Raw genomic sequence first — 19,927 nt, forward strand, 5'->3', positions numbered from 1 at the left:
CGTCTTGCCTTAAAAACCTCCAGGTAGGGAGACTCCACCACTTCCCTGAGCAACCATTTCCAATGTTTTAGCACCCTAAATTCCTCCTGGTGTCCAACCTGAGCCTCCCCTGGCCCAGCCTGAGGCTGTTCCCTCTCCTCCTGTCCCTGTTCCCTGGAGCAGAGCCCAAACTCCAGCTGTCCCCTCCTGTCAGGGAGTTGTGCAGAGCCAGAAGAGCCCTGAGCCTCCTTTTCTCCAGGCTGAGCCCTTTCCCCAGCTCCCTTCCCTTCCCTGGACACGCTCCTCAGTGTTCTCCCTGAAGGGAGGGCCAGAGTGGACCCAGGGCTCCGGTGTGGTCCCAGGGATGTGGCTGCAGGGACACTCACAGGTCACTGCGGTGGCTCGGACTCTGCCCTGGGTCCGGCTGGAGCTCCTGCCTGAGGTATTGTATCCACTCGTGGCCTCCTTTTGTTTCAAACTCCGCAGCTGTAAATTCGGAAGGGAAATCAGGAGATTTAACTCGCATTTCCTTACCCAGGTTGGGACTTGGCTGGAGTAAATCTCAAAAGAGTGATTGCATTATTGTTCTCAAGCCTAGGCTGAGTACTTATTTAGGTTTAAAATAGCTGAAAATCATACCTGGCCAAGCTTTGGTGCTAGGTCGTTTCATCCATTTTAAGCACTTTCTTCTTCAACAGTGAAGGTCAATAAGTAATCTGTCAAAGATGTGTTTCACAGTAAATTTAAATACTTTTGAAATGCAATGTAGTAAAAACTGCGTCAATTAAACCGCCATATATTTTGTTCTTCTGATTCTTATCTAGTCATGTCACCAGCACTGGAGTAGGCAGTGTGTGGTAACCCTTAGGAGCAGCAGCTCCCCAATTACTGCTGCTGTTAGCAGAGCTGATAAAGACAATTATGCCTGGAAACAATTAATTGTGTTAAAAGAGCCTAAGTTGTATGCATCACTTGGCATGCAGCACCTTCCTGGCCTGCTTTTGTCCCTACGTAGGTGTGGGTGTGTGTATTATTTCCGTGTGTGTAACTGTGGAGAGAGAGCCAAAAGGAGCCAGGAGCCAAGGGAGCAGGGGAGGGAATGGCCACGTGGGCCTTGTCCTTTGGAGTTGATATTTTTGATCTAACTGGAGAAAAGAAATCCATACAGTGACCCAATACAATTCTGATGCAGTGAAGTTGCAGTCACACTCAGGAAGTGACCCAGCAGTTCCTGGCAGGACACCCTGATGACGTGACAGCTTTATGGTTGTCCTTTTGTCCTATAACCAAACCCGGCTCCCCACGCCTCTTCCCCTCCCAGAAACCCTCTTTGTCATCATTATCCACAGGGAATAACCACCAGCAAGGTGACCCTGCTGGAGGAAACCTTCCAGGCCTCCTGGCTGCTGGGTGCAGAGGCACTCCCAGCCCTGGGTGCGCTCAGAGGGGGGTGAGGGCGCGATGTTTGCGCAGCAGGAAGCTGAGCCCAGGGTGGGGAGAAGGTGTTTGGTGATACAGACATGCAGCAGGCATCACAGCACTCAGCCAGCCCAGCACACCTGCCTGCTGCAGGCATGTGCTCCCTGCCAGGTGAGTCAGCAGCCGTGCCCTGGGCACTGACAGGGCTTTGCACAGTCACTGCAGCCCTGCCTTGTTATTTAAAACCGGCAGATAGTCGCCCTGCCAACACCATTCCACTGTAGCCTGTATTTGCACATGCCCGTCAAACAGTTACAGGCGTGGTTAAACCTGCTGTAAATCTGCACATGCAAACACACGTAGAGATACACTCACATACAAACAGAGGGATTAGTTGAGGGGTTAGGAGAAGCCCTTTCTTCCCAAGAACATTGGTAATTGAACTTTATACCATAACTAAATAAATGGTTTGAGGGGAGTGTGGTTTAGAAGAGTCTGACTCAGGTTCATGTTGTTAATCTAGTCTTACCAGTGCTGTGTGATCCTGAGTGGAGTTCTCAGATTCCCTCAGCCATGGTGCTTTTTGCTTAAAAAGGGGAATAAGAACTGCTCAGTCACAGGTGAGACCATAACTCATTTGTGCTCAAGTAAAACATATATTGGCAATACTGTTTCTCCCTGTGTAGGTAATTTGGGTTCTGGTGATGTTGGAGAGGAGTCTGCATTAAACATCTGGGTTGTTTTTGTGTACTTTTGTCAGCACCTGCATGTAATTGAGTTGTCCAGTTGTCTAGAAAAGCAGCTGAGTCTGAGACACAAGATAGAAGTCAACTGCTTTTGTATAATTATATTTTCTGTTTGGGCAGGTAGGAGGGTGCCTTCCCATTCTGCAGTTTTCATGAAAGATAAAGGCTTGTGACAGCACATCACTTGGACAGGATATGAAGGATTGCAGATAAACCAGGATTTTGGGCTACAGGGTTTATCAAATATTGCAGTGCTGCAGGCTGGGATTTATCATCTCCCCAGGCTTGGTTCCTATTTGCCTTTGCTGAAATCCTTTTGAAGGGTGACAGCATTCGAGTACATTAGAACTGTAAGCAGGCAAAGTACAGAAATCAGGATTTCCTATTACAGGAGAAATGGAATAAAAAAACCAAAGTGAGAATTACAGGGGAAACTATGTCATGTTGAATAAGAAGTTAGACTCCAATCTTGGGGAGAACTGGCAGTCAAACTAGTTTAAATAAGATGTTAGGAGTTTTTTTCCTATTTAAACTTGATCTTGAATTTCCTTCTGGTACCTCATATCCTTTTACGGTCAGTAGCACTGCACTCATGCATATTTATTAGATTTAGACATATTTTGCAAGTCACCTTCACATCTTATTTTCTTTTCCTGGACAAACTGGTTGGTTATGTACACATTGAATTTGCAAATCTCATCTCTGGTGTACATTAACCCCTATTAGTCTGGTTGCTCAATGTGCAGATAAGTTTTGGGGCTTATTTGCAATTTAACTTCCTTCTGTATATTAAGCACAGCCCATACTTCTGTTTAATTTTCACAACCCAGATTCCTTCACACATGGAAATGACCTGCATATTCAGCATCCTGGCAGAGAAACAGCTGTTCTGTTTGAGAGATGAGTGCCCCTCTGTCTGAGAGAGAGCAGGAATCAGGTGTTTGTAAGGTATTCCTCTCTTTCAGGGAGCTGCAGGTGTGAGAAGACCAGCAGGTTTATTTACCTGCACTTATTTTCTTTGCCTGAAGTTCACAGTGAAGGTGGAATAGAAGAGGCAGATTTTATTTTTCCTCCTCAGACTAAACCACATCTCTGAACCTGAGCTAGAAGCACTTTCTGTTTGCTTGTGGCACTTCCAGACCTGCTGAAGGTCTAGAAAGTGCAGCCACTGAAACACACACAGTTGTTTATTGAGGCAGAGGTTGGTGTGGCAGGAGAAGTTGTTGGAATAAACACAGCTGTGTTTTTTTCCATCACTCTGTGCTCATTTACTGGGTCAGTCAGCCACAGACCATGGCTGTGCAAGGGTACAGGATAAATCCCTGTCCCTGGGGAACACTGGGACTGTAGGATACACTCTCAAATTTCACCTTGGATAAGGTTCACTGTTGTTTAAATCAAATAAAGCTGTGGTTATACCTATTACAGGGAATGGTTAGAGCTCATTAATAGTGAGGAAAACAACCTGCCATGGGATATACAGTCAACTTTGCAATCAGTTGTGTTTTCAAATGTTTAATTGCTTACAGTTCTGCCAAGACAGTCTTCAGTGCCCCCAGGTTAAGGTTTCAGATGAGCCCCTCTGAGTTCCTTTGAGGACTTTTCCCTTTGAAGAAAAGGAACTTTTTATCTCCATCACTCTAACTGAGAAGCACTGAAGTGATTTTTTTCACATTCCCAACTCTGGGCAAAGCCACAGCCACAAAATTCTACAGTCCAGGGTTTCAGAGGGAACAGTGACCTTGTTTCCAGGAGAATAGCCTGAAACAGTCTGCCCACAGGCAGGGACTGGGCAGCTCCAGGAAGCAGCTCCTGTTCCAGCTCTGGAGCAGTTCCCACTGCTGCTCTGGGTGAAGCACAGCTTTACTGCCAGCCTCAGTCTGGCTAATGGCCACGTCTGACCCTCATTTTCACTTCAAAAAGAAGCCCTAGTTGGAATGAGTTAGAAAGGCAGGATTTTCTATACAGAAAATCCCGGGGTTTGTGCAGGCAAAAATGTCTGCATTAGATGAATTCTGCTGGATCCCTGGTGGTGTGTGGAGCTCCCACCCATCTTCCAGGGTATAGGAAAGCTTTAGCACACAAGCAGTGCCACATGTCATGTGCCAACAGCACAATAAAAGGGTCCATTCAAGCCACAAGATGAGAGGCTCAGGGGAAAAGTAGCCTTGAGTTATCTGGATGCAGAGGAGAGAATTCAGCACCTGTGGCAATGAACAAAGGCTCTGTTATCAGCTTGGACTGGTGCCACCAGCAGAGACAATCTGCTGTTTCCAGTGTGCCATTTCAATTGAAGCTGTTTGGACCTAACCTGGGAATACAATGCTGGGATTATCATCACAGCAGCCTTGAGAAACAGGGTTTCCTTCCTGAAATTCTATGTAGTTTTTGCACTAAAACCAATCTGATTGCATCCTCCACTTCTCTTTTTGCAGCCCTGCCTGGGAGTATCACAGAGGACACAATCAAATTCTCTTTTCTGTTATCTCATACACTAATGATCATTGTCCTACCAGTACTTTGCAGGGTGAGTTGGCTTCCCTAGCTCCCAGGGAACCCAATTTGGGTTTTGCTCCAGTTTTTTAATTAAGCAGAAATCAATTCCTCTTCTGTGAACTGGTGGCTACATTCTGCTCCCAGGTACTGATAAAAATGCAGAATTAATCACTTGCCTGTCAGTGTTGGGTGGAACCCCCAACCTCCTCATACCCACAGTGCAAATTTCCATCAAGCAGGAACCCCTGGCCATTTACTAAATGGGTGATTGAGGAGTTCAGAGCTCCACACAGGTTCCCAGAGTGGAGGAAAACAGAAAGAGATCTTGTTCTGCTTCTGAGGCACAGATTGTTATCATATCATAAAGGCCAGCAGCTGAAAAGATTCCAGTAAGGGAGCACCTTGCCTTAAGAACAGTCAGACTGCCTGTCCTTCCCTGGGAGACTGACACCCAACAGGATCCATCTGGGATGGAAATGAGTTATCCTGACTGCTGGGCTCCCAGCCATTATCAGATGCTGAAGTGCTTGACATACCTCCTTCTCTGTGGGTTCCTCTTGTCATTCCCCAGAACACGTGCACGAGCAGCTGCATTCAGCTGTGGTGTCAGATGAACATTACCTTGAAAACCCAGAAAGCAAAAAACACCCCCAGCCAGAGCAGCTCAATGTTGAGTGGCAGAGGTAGTATTTTATTTCTTTTGAGCATCCCTCCTCAAGGACACTAAATTTAGAGTTTGTAAAACATCACTAAATGAAAACAAAACATTGCCAAGAACAAAAATGCAAACCTGCTGGAAAGGAAACTGCAGCAGCATTCAAGTATCAGAAAACATGAGAGCTAAAGTGCTTGAGAGAATATCTTAACTATGCAGAGTCTGAAGGCAGTGTTCCCCTAGAAATGCTATTTTTAAAACAGCACCTGCCTGGCTGCACAGGATTTTTCACCAATCTATAGCAAGATAACACTACAAAGCCAGAGCCATTACCCCAAAAGGCTAGGAGCAACACATTTCTTTCTATCCCTCATACTAAAATAAATAATAGTCAAAGAAACACATTAGAAAGTTCAGGCAGCTGAAGTTGGACTTCAAGGAACGTGACAGAACAGATTTCCCATGCAGTGAAGTCGCTAGCATGGCCTGAAGCTGAACAAAGCTTTGGTGGGATTTATAAAGTGCTGTTTTTTAGTGTTTTATGCCTGTCTTTAGTAGTGTTTTTTTCACGCCAGCACCGGGGTTGTGAGTTAAAAAAAATTCTGAAGTAACAGACCAATTCTCAGTGGATGCTGGAGCCAGACAGACATTGCACAGTGCACACAAGTAACGTTAAAAAACTACAAACAAATCAAACAAAAAAAAACCCCAAGCCCCAAAACCTAACCCAGTTATGGTAAAACATTTCATCCTTAAAAACAAACACCCACCAAGCACCAAGAGCAAATGAGAAAGTAACATCTGCCTCCGGTCCCCTGGCTTGTCCCAGCAAGGATGGATACTACGTGATACAAGCTCAGCAGCAATGGTTGAGAGCCTGAGCCTGCAGGCACTCAGTGCAAAACTCTCCCGATTTCAGCTCCATGGGAGTGATCCAGTTTTCACCAAAGCCAAAGGGAACTCCCTGCAGGCTTCAGCCAACTTTGGATTAGCCCCATAGATTGACAGAGGGAGCAGGACCTTGCTTTACAATCACCATTTTTCTCTCCAGCCACAAAAGCCACCCCCTGAAATTCCTGGAGGGGTTTTCACCCTTCCCCTCCACGCATGCATTTAACATCCATTACAGTTAATAGCAGTTACACATGCAGGTCGATGGGAGAAAAGTCCCAGTCGGGAGGAGTTACTGGTAGTAAGAAAAGAAACCCAGTAGAAATGCTGAGAATTGCTAAAGACCCAGCTCCCTCGAGTGAATCCCTGTTTTGCCAGCTGGCAGGTGCCACCAGGAAGCTCTATGGCGTGTTTGGGGGTGCAGGGTGTGTGACACGGGGCGAGCCAGCGGCGCCGTCCCAGCGTCCGGGGAGCGTCCGAGCGCAGCCGCGGCTCCTCACTTGGGAGCAGCGTTGGTGAAATCGTCCTGTGCCAGGGGAGGGTCTGTCCTGAACTGCTCCTGCAGCCCGCCGGGCGCCCTCGCCGAATCCCCCCGTGCTGCAGCCTGCGCTCTGTCCGTGCCGCCCCCCTCCAGCCCCAGGATTTGTCTCTGCACCAGCTTGGAATAAAGGCCTCCTTCTTCCATCAGCTCCTTGTGCGAGCCCTGCTGCACCACGCGGCCCTTGTCCAGCACAATGATGTTGTGTGCCCTCTCCACAGTGCTCAGCCTGTGCGCTATGACAAGCACCGTGTGGTTCTGCAAGTCGCCGTAGATCGCCTGCTGAATCTGCGGGGAGAAAAGGTGTCAGGGCCTGGGCACTGGGAGAGCAGACACCTCTGGACAGGAGATGTGTTCTCCTCTGGCTCTCTGCAGCACTACCAGCACCAGCATGTCCAGCTCAGCTCCCAGCTGCAGCCCAAAGCCCATCGCAGTCCAGCCAGGTTTGGTATGAACACAGGTCTGATCCTGCAAGCTGGGGATTTGTTACAGCTGGGGCCCAAATTTGGAGGCCACGTGGTGCTGGCAGAGACTGCAGGGAGCCGATACCTGGTGAATGCAGCTGCTCAGAAAAGCAGGATTCTTTCCTGAGTGTATCAAGGCAAGGCAAGAGAGGGTTTTTTTTTCCAGTCAAGGGACAATAGCACTGACGTCTAAAGGCAGGCAGGTGGCCATCAGGCACATGTCACCTTGACACCCCTGGGTAGCCAAAACCAGCCCTGGGCTGGCATCAGTTACCACACGTGACTGAGGACCTGAGGCAGCAAGCTCTCCAAGGTCAGACACTTGGGCTGCTCCAGCAGGATTTGTCCTCTGGGATTGGAGGCACATCCTCAAATCCCAGCCTTTAACAGGCTTTCCCTCGTGTCATTACATCAGGGAGGCCAAACTGCTGCTGGTGCATCACATCCCAGACAAAGAAACCAGTTCACAGGATGCTCAAGGCTTTTCCTGCAAGTGTGGCTTCCTTGGTGCCTCAGCTAGGATTTGAGTTCAGACAGTCCTACTCTCCTTGCTGCAGTACCATTTTACAGGGTCTTCCTCTGTATCCTGTCCTGAAAGGCTGCACAGAGTCTGCATGGCAATTAACTCTTTCCACATTGAAAAAAATCAGAAGACCCTCTACCTCATCAGGTTTGTCAGGCACTGGCTGCTGTGAGCATTGAAAGCAAATTCCTGCTGCGGAATTAGCAGGAATTCTGATCATTCTGAATAGCAGTCTGATCACACCATGTCAAGAGTAGGTTTATCCACTGGCTGCAAACTGAGGCTGCAGCCTGTCCTCCAAACCCTCTTTGTCCCAAGCACCCAGGTCAGCCCCTCACCGCGTGCTCGCTCTCTGCATCCAGCGCGCTCGTGGCTTCGTCCAGGATGAGGATGGGAGGGGTTCGGATCAGGGCCCTGGCAATCGCCACCCTCTGCTTCTGCCCCCCTGACAGCTGAGCTCCTTTTTCACCTGCCTCTGTTGGGTCAAGGCAGAGAGAGGAAGGGGTCAAAATAAAAATCAAGAGGTGCCAAGCAGCGCAGCTGCCAGGCCCAGCAGCGGGGTGGGTACCTGTGTGGTAGCCGTCCTGGAGCTCGGTGATGAAGTTGTGGGCGTTGGCCTTTTGGGCAGCCTGAACCACTGACTCGAAGGAGGCTGAAGTTAAGCCATAGGAAATGTTCTCTGCAATAGAGCGGGCGAACAGCACGGGCTCCTGGCTCACCAGGGAGATCTGCAGGAAGCAAGGGACAGCAGGGGTCAGGAGAAGAATGCGCACTGCACGGCATCTCAGACCACTGACATTTGTTCCTGCTGAGTAAGGATTGAGATCAAGGCACAGAAATGTCATTAACCAAGATATAGAAGTGCTCAAGGTGAGCTTCCAGTGAGGATGCCAACATCAGGACGCCCAGTTTGCATCTTCTGCTAGAAAGATGCAAATTTCTTTTTGCAGGAAAGAAACTTGATGCAATGCTGCCACACTGGCATCTGGGATAGGCTTCCCCCTCCTAAAGCCTGCTGTGGTTTTGCTCCAGATCTGTTATTCCCATCACTGTTTGCTTTTCCCAGAGTGGAAAACCAGTTGCTGGGAAAAGTCAAACTGGAGAGACCCTCTCCCAGGCCCTTGCTGATTTTCCTTTCAAGGCCAGTTATCACACTTGGGCCATGTGAATGAGCCCTCTTGCATCTTTTAATCCCAAATGAGCAAGTTAGGGACTGCTGCAATTCCTTAATTGCTTAGCAACAGTCTCCCTGTCCTGCCTTACAGCTATGGCTGTTCACTGTCATGTTCAGCTACTTTATCCAACCCTTGATATTGGAATAAATCAAACCTTTCAAACTATTAATCAGAACTGTGCATGAGAGAGTCAGGGAGACATGGTCATATTTTAATTGACTTCTCCCCATGCTCCTAACACCACACCAGACTTTCTAAACTGAAAGACTTGCTTGGCCTTTGATTTTCACTCCATACGGGCAGGGAATGTAAATTAGTCACAGTGACTTTGGCTTTCCAGCCTGTCTCTGATCAATTGTTTTCAGGTTTTCCTGCTGACTGCTGAGACCATTTGCTCCGGGGGCAAACAAAGGAGGCAGTTACTTGCAGAGATGAAGGCTGATCTGTGCTGACACACAGATGAGAGCTGAGGGGCCCAGACCCCTCTCCTAGGCAAAGCACCAGCCCTTCTGGTGCTCCAGCTGCTGCCAGGATCCTGAGAGGTTTAACTCCCCATTAGCTGAGAATTACTGTAAGATCTTAAGGTAGAAATTGCTGGAGGAATGCAAAACTCTTTTTTCCAAACCCAATTTAGATGATAATTAATCCAACAGCCAAAAACGTATTTCTACTGTGTTGGCCAAAAAATACCAAACAAAACATGTTTTTTGTTCTGTTTTTGGAAGGCTTCCCCTTCCCCTTGAAACCAACCTCCATCCCTTTCCCTTCCACCCCCACAAATTATCCAAATTAATTTCTTGGACCACTTCCAAGCCTCCAGCTTTCTGGATGCTTCTGAAGCTGGCAGATCAAACCCAAAGCAACGTGCAGCAGTGCCATGCATCCCCTCTGAGCCCTGCAGGTGGTCACTGGGCTAAGCAGAACACAGGTATCACAGCCAGAATACTCGTATCAGTCGCTCGTACCACGGAGTGCAGGTACTTGTGATCGTACATGTTAATGGGATGCCCATCCAGCAGCACCTGCCCGTCCTGCAGAGGGTAGAAGTTCTCCAGGATGTTGACACAGGAGCTCTTCCCACTCCCTGAAGGACCCACCAGTGCTGTCACTTTGCCAGGGTGCAGGGTGAAGGACACGTTCTGCAACATGGATGGGAGAGGCTTTTCTCAGTGTCCTGGGGCACTGCACAAGACAAGTAGCCAGAATCTGGCCACAGTGACCCTCTGCCTTGGTGATGTGCCACATCAGCCATTTCTCTTGGCTCTGAGAAAGCAAGAAGCCTCCAAATTGCTTCAGATTTACCTGCTGATGTAGCAGGTCCTCTACAAAGCAAACTGACCTCTTTGCTGCTTTCCCCTGCCTCATGATCCCAGCCCCTCTCCCACGGAAACAGTGTGAGGAAGCTTGGCACAAAGCCCTGTACCACGCTGACATGTTTAATGCCTGAGCAGGGAACAAGGGTTTTATTAATAAATCTCATTCCTTGTAAGGAAGGCCGGCCCTAAACCCCACTGCTCCTTTTAATCTGTTCTCCAGCATGCACTGAGCCTGCCTTTACACATCTCTGACAGGCAGCTGCCCCTCCCCAGGGCTGGGGCTTGGTTGTGGCCAGGCTGCAGCAGCAGCACGTGGTGCTGGGAGCAGGCAGTGCCCACGGGGCTCACCTGCAGCACCTGCGTTGCGGAGCGCGTGCGGTAGGAGAAGGTGACATTCCTGAACTCCACCTTCCCCTCCACGTGATCCGGGGCCAGGGACCCGTCGTGCACCATCGTGGGTTGGCGGTCGATGAACTCAAAGACTTTCTCAGCAGCTCCCACTCCCTGCATGAGGCCACTGTACACAGAGCCGATGGACTGCAAGGGGAGAGGACACGGTGAGACCTTCCCCAGTGAGGGGGGAATCAGTGACACTCATAAGGAGAATGGCTGAGGTATTCCCAAATCTCCCATTGCCTGATATTGGCTGCAGTCATCAGACACAGGAAAAGAAAACTGTTCCTCCTCTGTTTGGTATGGACAACCCAGAGAAAGGTCATTTTTCAATATTAAACCCAGAGCTGCAGAACAGTTTGTACTGTAACTATGTATCCCACCATGAGGGGAAAAGAACCCCCAAACCAAACTAAATCCACACCAAAACCACAGCTTGGAAACCCCACCAGAGCCTGCAGTCATCTGAACAGATGGTGAGAGCCAGGCAAGCTGCCTCCAGCTCTGCTCTGCGCCTGCACAGAGGCTGAAGCACCACCAAAACCACACTTGGCTGTGAGAAAACCTCGACTGGATCATTCCTGCCTGGATTAGCCAAATTTATGCCTCTGCAAGGGGAAGGCAGCCCTGGGTGGGCTCTACCATCCCACCCACAATCCCATCTTGCTAACGTGCTGCCAACGCAGCAGCTTGCAGCCTATTCCAGAGAAAAAAAAAGTAATATAATTAAGTTTTTAATGAAGCCTGAAATTTAACAGGCAGCTTTGTAATCCCTTCATTCTTCACGCCAGGAAATGTGCTTGGCAGGCAGCCAGGGCTTTGCCCTTCAGCAGGGCCAGCCTGACCCCTCTAATCCCAGTTGCCTTTTTGGGGGACAAACTTCTTCAGGAACATGAAGGTTGTGAGACCACAGCAGGGGAGGAATGGGGAGCAGAGGGGAGAATCCCCCTTCTGGCAGTCCCCCAGCACCAAAGAAATGTGTCTTAGGAAAGTCAGGACTGGATCTCTCCCTGCAACTGCCCTGGAACCTTCTGGGAGATAGAAGGGGTAGCCAGAGTGTGGGGAGGCTTTGGCACAGGTTGCTCAGAGCTTTGGCAGCCCCACCCATGGAAGTGTCCAAGACTGGGTTGGATGAGGCTTGGAGCAGCCTGGGAAGGTGTGGAAGGTGCCCCTGCCCATGGCAGGGAGTTGGAATAAGATGGACCCTTTAAGGTCCCTTCCAGCCCAACCCATTCTGAGATTCCCTGCTAAAACTGACTCACCTCCATGCAATCTCCCAAGACAAACTCATAAATGATGAAGGATATCAGATTTCCACTCGTCATTTGCCCAGAGATCACGAGGTGCCCACCATAGTAAAGGATGCTGACCTGGACCACCAGCAGGGTCAGCTGAAAGCAAGAAAACGCCCCAGGATCAGCAAGGACAAGGGATATTTTGGTGCATTTGTCATTTACTCATACAACAACCCAAACTTCATGTGCTGATGTTTATTCTTTGAGCCCTGAGGATCCCTGACAGTGCAGCTGTCAGCTGGAGGAGTGAGCATGGAAATGACAAAAACAACTCGAGTACATGGGCTGATTTAAGGAGCTGGGCAGATACCTTTCAACAAAACAAGTCCCGAGGGACAACAGCCAAGGAGACAGAATTTATCTGAAATTACAGAGCATCTCATGAACTCTCTTGGACTAATGTCCTCAAGCATAATAATCTATGTTAAATTATCCAAGACAAGCAGTCACCGCACCACTAAAATAAACTTTCTGTTACAGGAGAGTGACACATTTTAATTTGGAACACAGAATCGAGGCAGGAGTTACTGCAGAATATCTTCCTTGCTTGTACAAGTCCCTGAAGCATAACCCCAGCTGCTGTCTGAAGTCAGTGTGGGGGGTACCACCTACTCTAGGAAGGAGACAGATCAGCTCTGATGTGACAAATACCAGCCCCTTTTATTCAGCTGGTTTTGTTCCATGCTGCCCCAGTGCTCCAAAAAGCAGTGATGCCTTGATGTCCTCTGGGAACAGAAGAGGCTGTAAATTCACAGAGATAAAAATACAGGGGAAAAATGCCTCTCTATAGCTCTGACCTTAAGCTCCTGCATTCCCTCCAAGAAGGACACTACCAGAGCTGAGCTATATCCATTGTCTTCCTTCTACATGGGCCCTGCAGGAGCAGTTTTTGAGGGCTTTTGCCTTCCTACATTTGTCAGGATCAGTGTCAACCCAGCTCATGCTCCAGCCTCACCTGGGTGCCCAGAAACAATGCTAATAATGCTCCCATTTTGTTTCCACACTTGGGAAGCCATAAAGTCTCTCACAGCTGTACGAAGGCACCATAACTCACAGACCCTTCACCAGAGACTGCCTTGATCCCTGAATGTGCAGAGACAAGGGCAGCCTCACGTGAAGGGTTTGCCAACCCTGGAGAAGTCCCAAACCATCTGGTATTAAACAACGAAAAAGCATTCTGCAGGGAAAAAAAAAGAAAAAAGCCCAAAGCCCAGCAGCCTCCTCCTGCCACCACCCACACAGAAATCTCCGTTGCCGAGCAGGAGCTCAACCAACGCCGCGGCTGTTCCCAGCCGGAGCCCCGGAGCGGAGCTGGCACAGGCACACACTGCAGCACCACGCAGCCATGGGCTGCTCCACGACCTTGAGCTCTTATCAATTATTGCCCCATTTGCTGAGGAAAACAGGCAGTTCCACAGAACAACACAGCGCTGCCTCGGGGTGGAACAGGATGCGTTTTTATCAAAAAATGAAAATAACAAATGATCAAGAGTCCGGGGATTACTGGCAGTGGGCAGCAGGGCTGGGCTCACCCCACAGAGTTCCCTGCGAGCAGAGGAGAACCATGTGTGCTTTGGGATCTGGAGAGATTCCCCTGCCCACCCCAGCCCCACGCAGGGAAGCCCCAGGACCATCACCTACCCCACTGGACCAGACGTAGTAGGTGTAAGCCATGGCCTCCCTCTTGTTGAGCTTGTACACCTGCTGCAGCTTCTGCCAGTACACGTTGGCCTCCGTCTCCTCGTTGGCGAAGCTGCGCACGGTCTTCATGGCCGAGATGGTCTCCTCAGCCGTGTTGTTGGCCTTGGCCAGAGCGCTCTGCACATCCTTGGAGAGCTTCTGCAGGGAGCAGGGGAAGGCAGAGGGAGCTCAGCGGGTGCCATGCTCACATCTCCCCGCTCACCCCGGGCTCTGGGACCCCACCAAGGGTCTCCAAATGGGGAGGAGAGATGGCACGAGGACAGGCAGATAGAATACAATACAGGATGTTCCACAGCCCAGCCACCTCTTCTGTCAGACCTGAGATGCTTCCACTCCTGGGCATGAAGCAAGGTAAGAGCCCACACTACACCTGTCTGCCCACACAGTTTAATGTCACCTTCTTGCCCCCAGTGTTTGCTGGCAGCAAAACACTCCAGCATCACTCCCATCAGCCCCAAGCTCCTTGATGGCTTCCCAGGGAGACCAGCCCAGCATTGTGGCAACTCCAGCTGCTCCTGCCTACCTGGTAGTACTTCCCATAGACATCAGACACCAACATGATGATGGGGAAACCCATGAAGGTGACCAGGGAGAGCTTCCAGGAGAGGCTGAACATGAAGAAGATCACGCCCGTGGCCTTGACCACGTTACGCAGGAAGATGTTGATGTTCTGGGAGACCAGGTCGCTCACGATGGTCGTGTCCGATGTCAGGCGGGAGATGACGTCCCCTGCAGCAACGAGGGGTCGGGGAAGGGGAGAGCAGGGACGTGTCACCACGGCAGGTCACTGCTAACTGTGTCCCACACCCCATGCCAGAGCCAGATGGAGCTCCCCATCCAACCAGCTGGGGGTCTGAAGGGTGGCAACTCTCCACCACTGTGGATGAAATGCAAGGCGGAGGAGCTTGGACTGCTGCATGCATGAGGAGCAGGAGATAGCAAAGGGGACTGTGGCAGCATCCTATGCTGGAGGGCAGCCCACAGGCCACACACAGTCCACAGCCTGGAGCTAACCCAAGGGACCTGAGGACATGGGTCCAGCTCCTGAGGGATGAAGCTCTGGCGGTGCCTTTTGGTGGAGCTGAGTGTTACAGCCAGCAAACATCACACTGAACTCTGAAATCCTTGGCCTGTGTTTGAGTACAGATGAATTCTCATGCTTTTGTTCAAGTCAAGGGTTACTTGTACTCCACTTCCAGTAACATCTCTGCTGTTCTCAGCTATCAAGGCACTGCTAAATACAGCAACAGCCTCAAAACTAAAAATACCACCGAGACAAAATTAAATGTGTGAAAGTTACACCAGAGTCCCAGGCCTGGGACTGGGACAGGACTGAACTGCAAGCAGGGAAAGCAACAAGCACACTCAGCAAGCCTCACACATCCAAAGTTTCAGGGACAGAGCTGAAGAGCAGCCCACCAATAGGAACTGATGGGAAAAAGGAAATGGGAGTTTTGGGGGTGGGACTTCTGGATGCCAGGCTGATGGGTGGCAATGGGACATCCCCACAGAGGGAGGCAACAGAAAGGGAAAAGCTTTCTGCCTCTGTTTCTAACCACGAGCACACAGGTGCTGCCTCTGGCTGCCCCCAGTCTGCTGTGTGACAGCAGAGCAAGCCAAGGGGAAAAAATCTGGGATGGGACAGAGGGCTTAGAGCAAATCCAGGTGAGAGAGGAACCAACCTGTGCGATTCTCATCAAAAAAACTCATCTCCTGAGACACCAGCGACCTGAAGAGGCAGTTGCGAAGGCGGATGTTCAGTCTTGCGAAGATGAGCGTAAAAACGCCGCCCCGGATACCTGCGGCAAATGAGCTAATTGCAGATAAGAAACGTTATAGAGCCATGGACACGAAACCCTCTCAGCCACACAAACACCCCCACGCCGGGCCAAGGGCCTGGGCACTGCTGACACCACTTATCACCAGCCCACACCTCTCCTGGGTGCCACCAGCACAGTGGTGGCTGGTCCTAATCACAAGCTTTGGGAGGGAACACAGCACTGCTGGAACAGCATTGCCCAGGGAACCCATTCCCTGTGTCCACTCCTGCTCCCCCACCTCCAGCAGATGGAGATGAAGGGCCACACAAAGGCCTCCTGACTGCCAGCCACGGCCTCTCTGCATCCAGAATCCACAGCACATCCTTAGGGTCTGGCAGTGAACTGATGGGGTGGGTGTCTGTGCATCACCACAAGCTCTTGTGGGAAAACCCCAAACTCCTTGCCCGGGCCAAATCCAGCCCCTGGATTACCTTCCTATGGCAAGCAGGGACATGACCAGCACTGCCGTGGAGAAGCGATCCATGCTCTTCTGCACCACGATGCCGTCGATGGCCAGCCCTGTGTAGTAGGGCAGGAAGGTCTCTCCTGCAGGACAAGCACAGCACATGCAGGGTCAGCCCCACTGCATGGGATTGGCACAGGACCTGTATTCCCAACTGTGACAGCCTGTGGATAGCCCCATCCCCACCAAAGAGATACTCAGCCATCACACAATACACCCTGTGGCACATGGGAATGTTACACTCCTAGTGCATTTTATCCCCTATTGCATTTGTTTTTTTCCTATTACATTTTTCACCCACCCCATGCAGCACATGCCCCCCAGCATCCCCAAAACCAGCAATCCTAAGGTGATTCCAAGCCCCACCACCACAGTTCCTCCAGCCCCCCTGGTGAGGACAGGAGCACACCACACCCTGCCTGTCCATTCACTCACCCAAGGCGGCCACAAGGAGGAAGAAGGAGGCGATGCCCAGGAAGAAGGCATCCGGCTTGGTGTAGGACAGCAGCTTATGGATGGTGGGACCTGCTGCCTCCTCCCTCTTGTCCCTCGGGGTGCCCCCATCACAGGTCTCCTCCACCTCAGCACGGGACTCAGAGCCGGGCCCCAGCGCCTCGCGGGAGGAGGTGACACAGGCCAGCAGCTGCCACAGCCCGAAGGTGGCCGCCAGCGCCACGTAGGTCCAGGCAAAGAGCCCCCAGAACCAGGGGTCCCTGATGGTCTTCCGCACCTCCGAGTAGAGCAGCAGCTTCACCATCATGTAGATGCCCATGAGGAGGCAGACGAGGGCGATGAAGGTCCGCGAGGCGCGGAGGCGCCGGGGGCCGTAGGCCGTGTTGGTGGCCACGCCGATGGCGGCGCCCAGCAGCACACAGCTGCGGTACAGGCAGCCCCCCCAGATGTCCAGCAGCGAGTTGAAGATGTTGAAGTGCCGCAGGTCCTGCAGGACATTGCGGCCGCCCTGGCCGTGGGTGTAGAGCAGCGTGGTCACCACCACGTCGGCCCCGCTGAGCGCCAGCGTGCTGGCCACCGCCTTCCAGGCACGCATCCTGTCACCGGGCTGGGATCACTCACGGGGTCAGGGCAGCCCTAGCACAGGAAGGGTGTGCTCATGGTGGCCTCTGCGCAGGGAGAGAAGAGAGGGATGGGGTTATTTACCCCAGAGAAGAGGCAGGGAAAGGGAAGCAGGATGGGGGGACAACTGTGCCAGTGCCCCACCAACCCATCCTGACTCCAGACACCACTGTCTGCACCTCCTCCCCTCCCCTGCTGCACACACCCCAAGGTATTTCATTAAATGAGCAGCACAAACTTCCCTCCCGGATGTCTTCACCCATCCTGAATCCCAGAGCAGAAATCTGCACATCCCGATGAGAATCTTTGTCCTTGCTTGCTGTGGCGGCTGCTGGGTGCAGCCACGTGTCCTGCTCTAGGGAGCCGTGTAGGTGTTAAACTTGGACAGTCATGATCCCAGAGTCCCCGCCCACCTTTCTCAGGACAAAGTTAAAACCAAGCAGTCAAAACCGTAGGAAAGCAGACACGGGAACAGCTCAGCTCTATAATCCCCCTCATCAAAATAAGACTAAACCACATGTACTGCAGCTTGCCACACCTTGCTAACCCCAGCCCTCTTGGATATTAATTCGGTGTAGCCCGCTAAACCCGCCGTGCAGCCAGCATGCAATTCAATGACACAACAAAAATCCCGAGAGGAAATTAAAAAGGGATTGGAATTCCACAGCCGCGTCCAGCGGGGCAGGAAGACTCCGGGCCGGGAGGGACGCTGCCTCTGCTGACACGCAGGGCTCTGTCGGGCAGCAGCGATGCTGGGGCGGGCTCCCAATGGACACGGGGAAGGGCAGAAAGCTCGACCCGCTCCGAGCCGGGCGAGCCGCTCACCCGCTCCCGTGCCATGCCCTAGGAGCCACTCGCTGGCAAGAGGGAGGCCCCTGATGCTGGGATTTGTGCTGGGTCAGCAGCTCAAACTGCTGGTGCACAGTGCGGGAGGCGCCGCACAAGGGGTGCCATGTGTGGGCCACACTCCGGCCTGTGTGACCGCAGCCCCCAAAGCCAAACCACCGCGACCAAGGGCAGCCGCTGGCACCGGACAAGCTGCGCCCTTGGGCGAGAGCCGCTCGGTGGGCGGGCGAGTGGGATAAAAAGCTGAAAGAGCGGAGGAAAGCAGGACAGAGGTTGCAGTTTGGGAGAGCACGGGATGGGTGGGGAAGGAGGGATGGAGGCAAAGCAGAGCAGCGATGCCAGGGAGGAGCAGCACACGCTTCCCAGGGTGCTCGCTGCTGCCATCCGCTGCAAAGCTGCGCGGATCCGGCCCATGGAGGAGGAGGAGGAGGAGTAGAAGGCAGCCACCGCAGCTCCCCACCACCCGCAGCAGTGTCCCCAGCCCCAAGGAACAGCCCAAGGTCCCCACTCGCATCCCGCCTTCCCCGCGGAGCAGAATGTCCCGAGAGTGACGCGGGACACCCGGGAAGGGCCGTGCCCGCCATACCCGGCCGGACACCCACACACGGCTCCCCCTTGCCGGCAGCTCAGCCTCGCCCGGCTCTTACCGGCGGCGAGTCGGGGATCAGCGGGATCAGCCCGCTCCGAGCGGCGGCGGCGCGTCCCGGGAGCAAGGTCGGTGCCGGGCGTGGTCACTCACTGACCACGCCCCATTGACCACGCCCTCCCTGCGGCGCGCGCCCGGCCCCGCCCACAGCGGGGGACACTCCCCTCCCCTCGAGCCCCGAATTTGGGGGTCCCCGGTTCCCCCTGTCCCGGTAAAATCCCGCCCCGACGCGGCAAAGGCAGCCCCGGAAATTTCCTCCCCTTAGAAGGTTTTTTAAATCCTCTCTGAATATACCTGGTTTTGAATTTTAAAAATTACTTTATTGGTTCTGTAATTCCTGCAGTAAAGAAGGAAAATACAACATAGGAGTTGGCTCAAAAGCAACCGGGAAAAGGGCTCGAAATAATATTTTAATGATATATAATGATTTTAATGGTTAACAAGTTAATCCTTAAAGAGGGGCTCAATGGGGGTTTAATTAACCCCTCAAGAGAGACTTGACAAGGGTTTAATTAACCCCTAAAACAGAGGGATCCACTTTTGAGAAATCCAGCTTGTAAATTACTTTTCCCCTTCACCTCCCACTCAAACTCTTGAGGAAGGAAAGGGTCCAGGCTCTTCCCTGGACATCACCCATGCATCCAGGGGGGCTATACAGGTGACAGAGGGACAGGGCAGTGTCATTATCCCAAAGTTTCCATGTGTTTTTGGAGTGCTGGGCTTAAAAACACCCCTAGCACAGGTACAGATGTCAGGATTCCTGGAGTTCACTCCATTTCTGGAGAGAACAACACAGTGACATTACAAAAGACAAATTCATTTTTCTCTGGATAACCAAAATCAAAAAGATCACATTCTCTTGTTAACTTTATTTCTGCTAGTAAGTGCTTAAAACAAAACAAAAGAAAAAATTAAAAACAAAAAGAATCTCTCACTTCAAGCCCTTCCCACATCCACCAGGAACAGTCAGACCTGGAGTGACTATTCCTGGCTCAGGCTCACAGCAGGGACACTTTAAAGCTGCAGGAAACATTGCTCGTGGCTAAGCCAGGTCTGGTTTCTGCTTCTCTTCATCTGCACCCAGATCACTCCTGGGCTTTGGTGCAATCACTCCCAAAGGGCAACTTCCAAACCACAGTCAAGGTGGAGCTTTCTGGCAGGACTGAGCCTCTCCCTGCCAAACCTAAACGAGGATGGTGCCACCTCCCTCAGTCTGATCCAAGGGCAAACCCGGACCAGGAAGGGACTGAACAGACTCCCCTGTGTGAACCTTCCCCTTCCTTTCTCCTAGGACAGAGCAGGCACATCTGCACCCTGCACTCCCATGCAGCTGGGCCACAAACCTTGGGGACAGTCCCTGCTGTCCCCAGTGCTGCAGGACCCCACAACGCCCCAGGGCTAACTGGTTTTCTTCCCAGCAGACATGCTCTGCTCAGGGGGCAGCACTGTCTCAATCTGGAATGACACAAACTGGCCCTTCTTCAGCT

The 19,927-nt window shown here is 51.7% G+C and overlaps 1 protein-coding gene across 1 annotated transcript; it reads right to left on the reverse strand.

The window, feature by feature from the left end:
* Positions 1-5,310: 5,310 nt before the first annotated feature.
* Positions 5,311-18,512, reverse strand: ABCB9 (ATP binding cassette subfamily B member 9). The gene is made up of 12 exons (XM_079322331.1): positions 18,442-18,512; positions 16,310-16,995; positions 15,843-15,957; positions 15,274-15,404; positions 14,115-14,320; positions 13,532-13,729; positions 11,858-11,986; positions 10,551-10,739; positions 9,852-10,025; positions 8,280-8,439; positions 8,050-8,186; positions 5,311-7,012 (listed from the first exon to the last, which is right to left on the reverse strand). The coding sequence occupies exons 2-12, from the start codon at positions 16,920-16,922 to the stop codon at positions 6,683-6,685; spliced, it is 2,382 nt and encodes a 793-aa protein (XP_079178457.1). The 5' UTR covers positions 16,923-16,995; positions 18,442-18,512; the 3' UTR covers positions 5,311-6,682.
* Between the last annotated feature and the right edge of the window lie 1,415 nt (positions 18,513-19,927).

Source organism: Erithacus rubecula (genome assembly GCF_903797595.1).
Source record: "Erithacus rubecula genome assembly, chromosome: 19".
Lineage (NCBI taxonomy): Eukaryota > Metazoa > Chordata > Aves > Passeriformes > Muscicapidae > Erithacus > Erithacus rubecula.

Coding starts and splice junctions, on each gene's coding strand:
- ABCB9 (XM_079322331.1), bottom strand. CDS start 16,922: ATGCGTGCCTGGAAGGCGGTGGCCAGCACGCTGGCGCTCAGCGGGGCC. Junction 8,187..8,279: donor CCAGGACGGCTACCACACAG/GTACCCACCCCG, acceptor TTGACCCAACAG/AGGCAGGTGAAAAAGGAGCT. Junction 7,013..8,049: donor ATGCAGAGAGCGAGCACGCG/GTGAGGGGCTGA, acceptor TTCTCCCCGCAG/ATTCAGCAGGCGATCTACGG.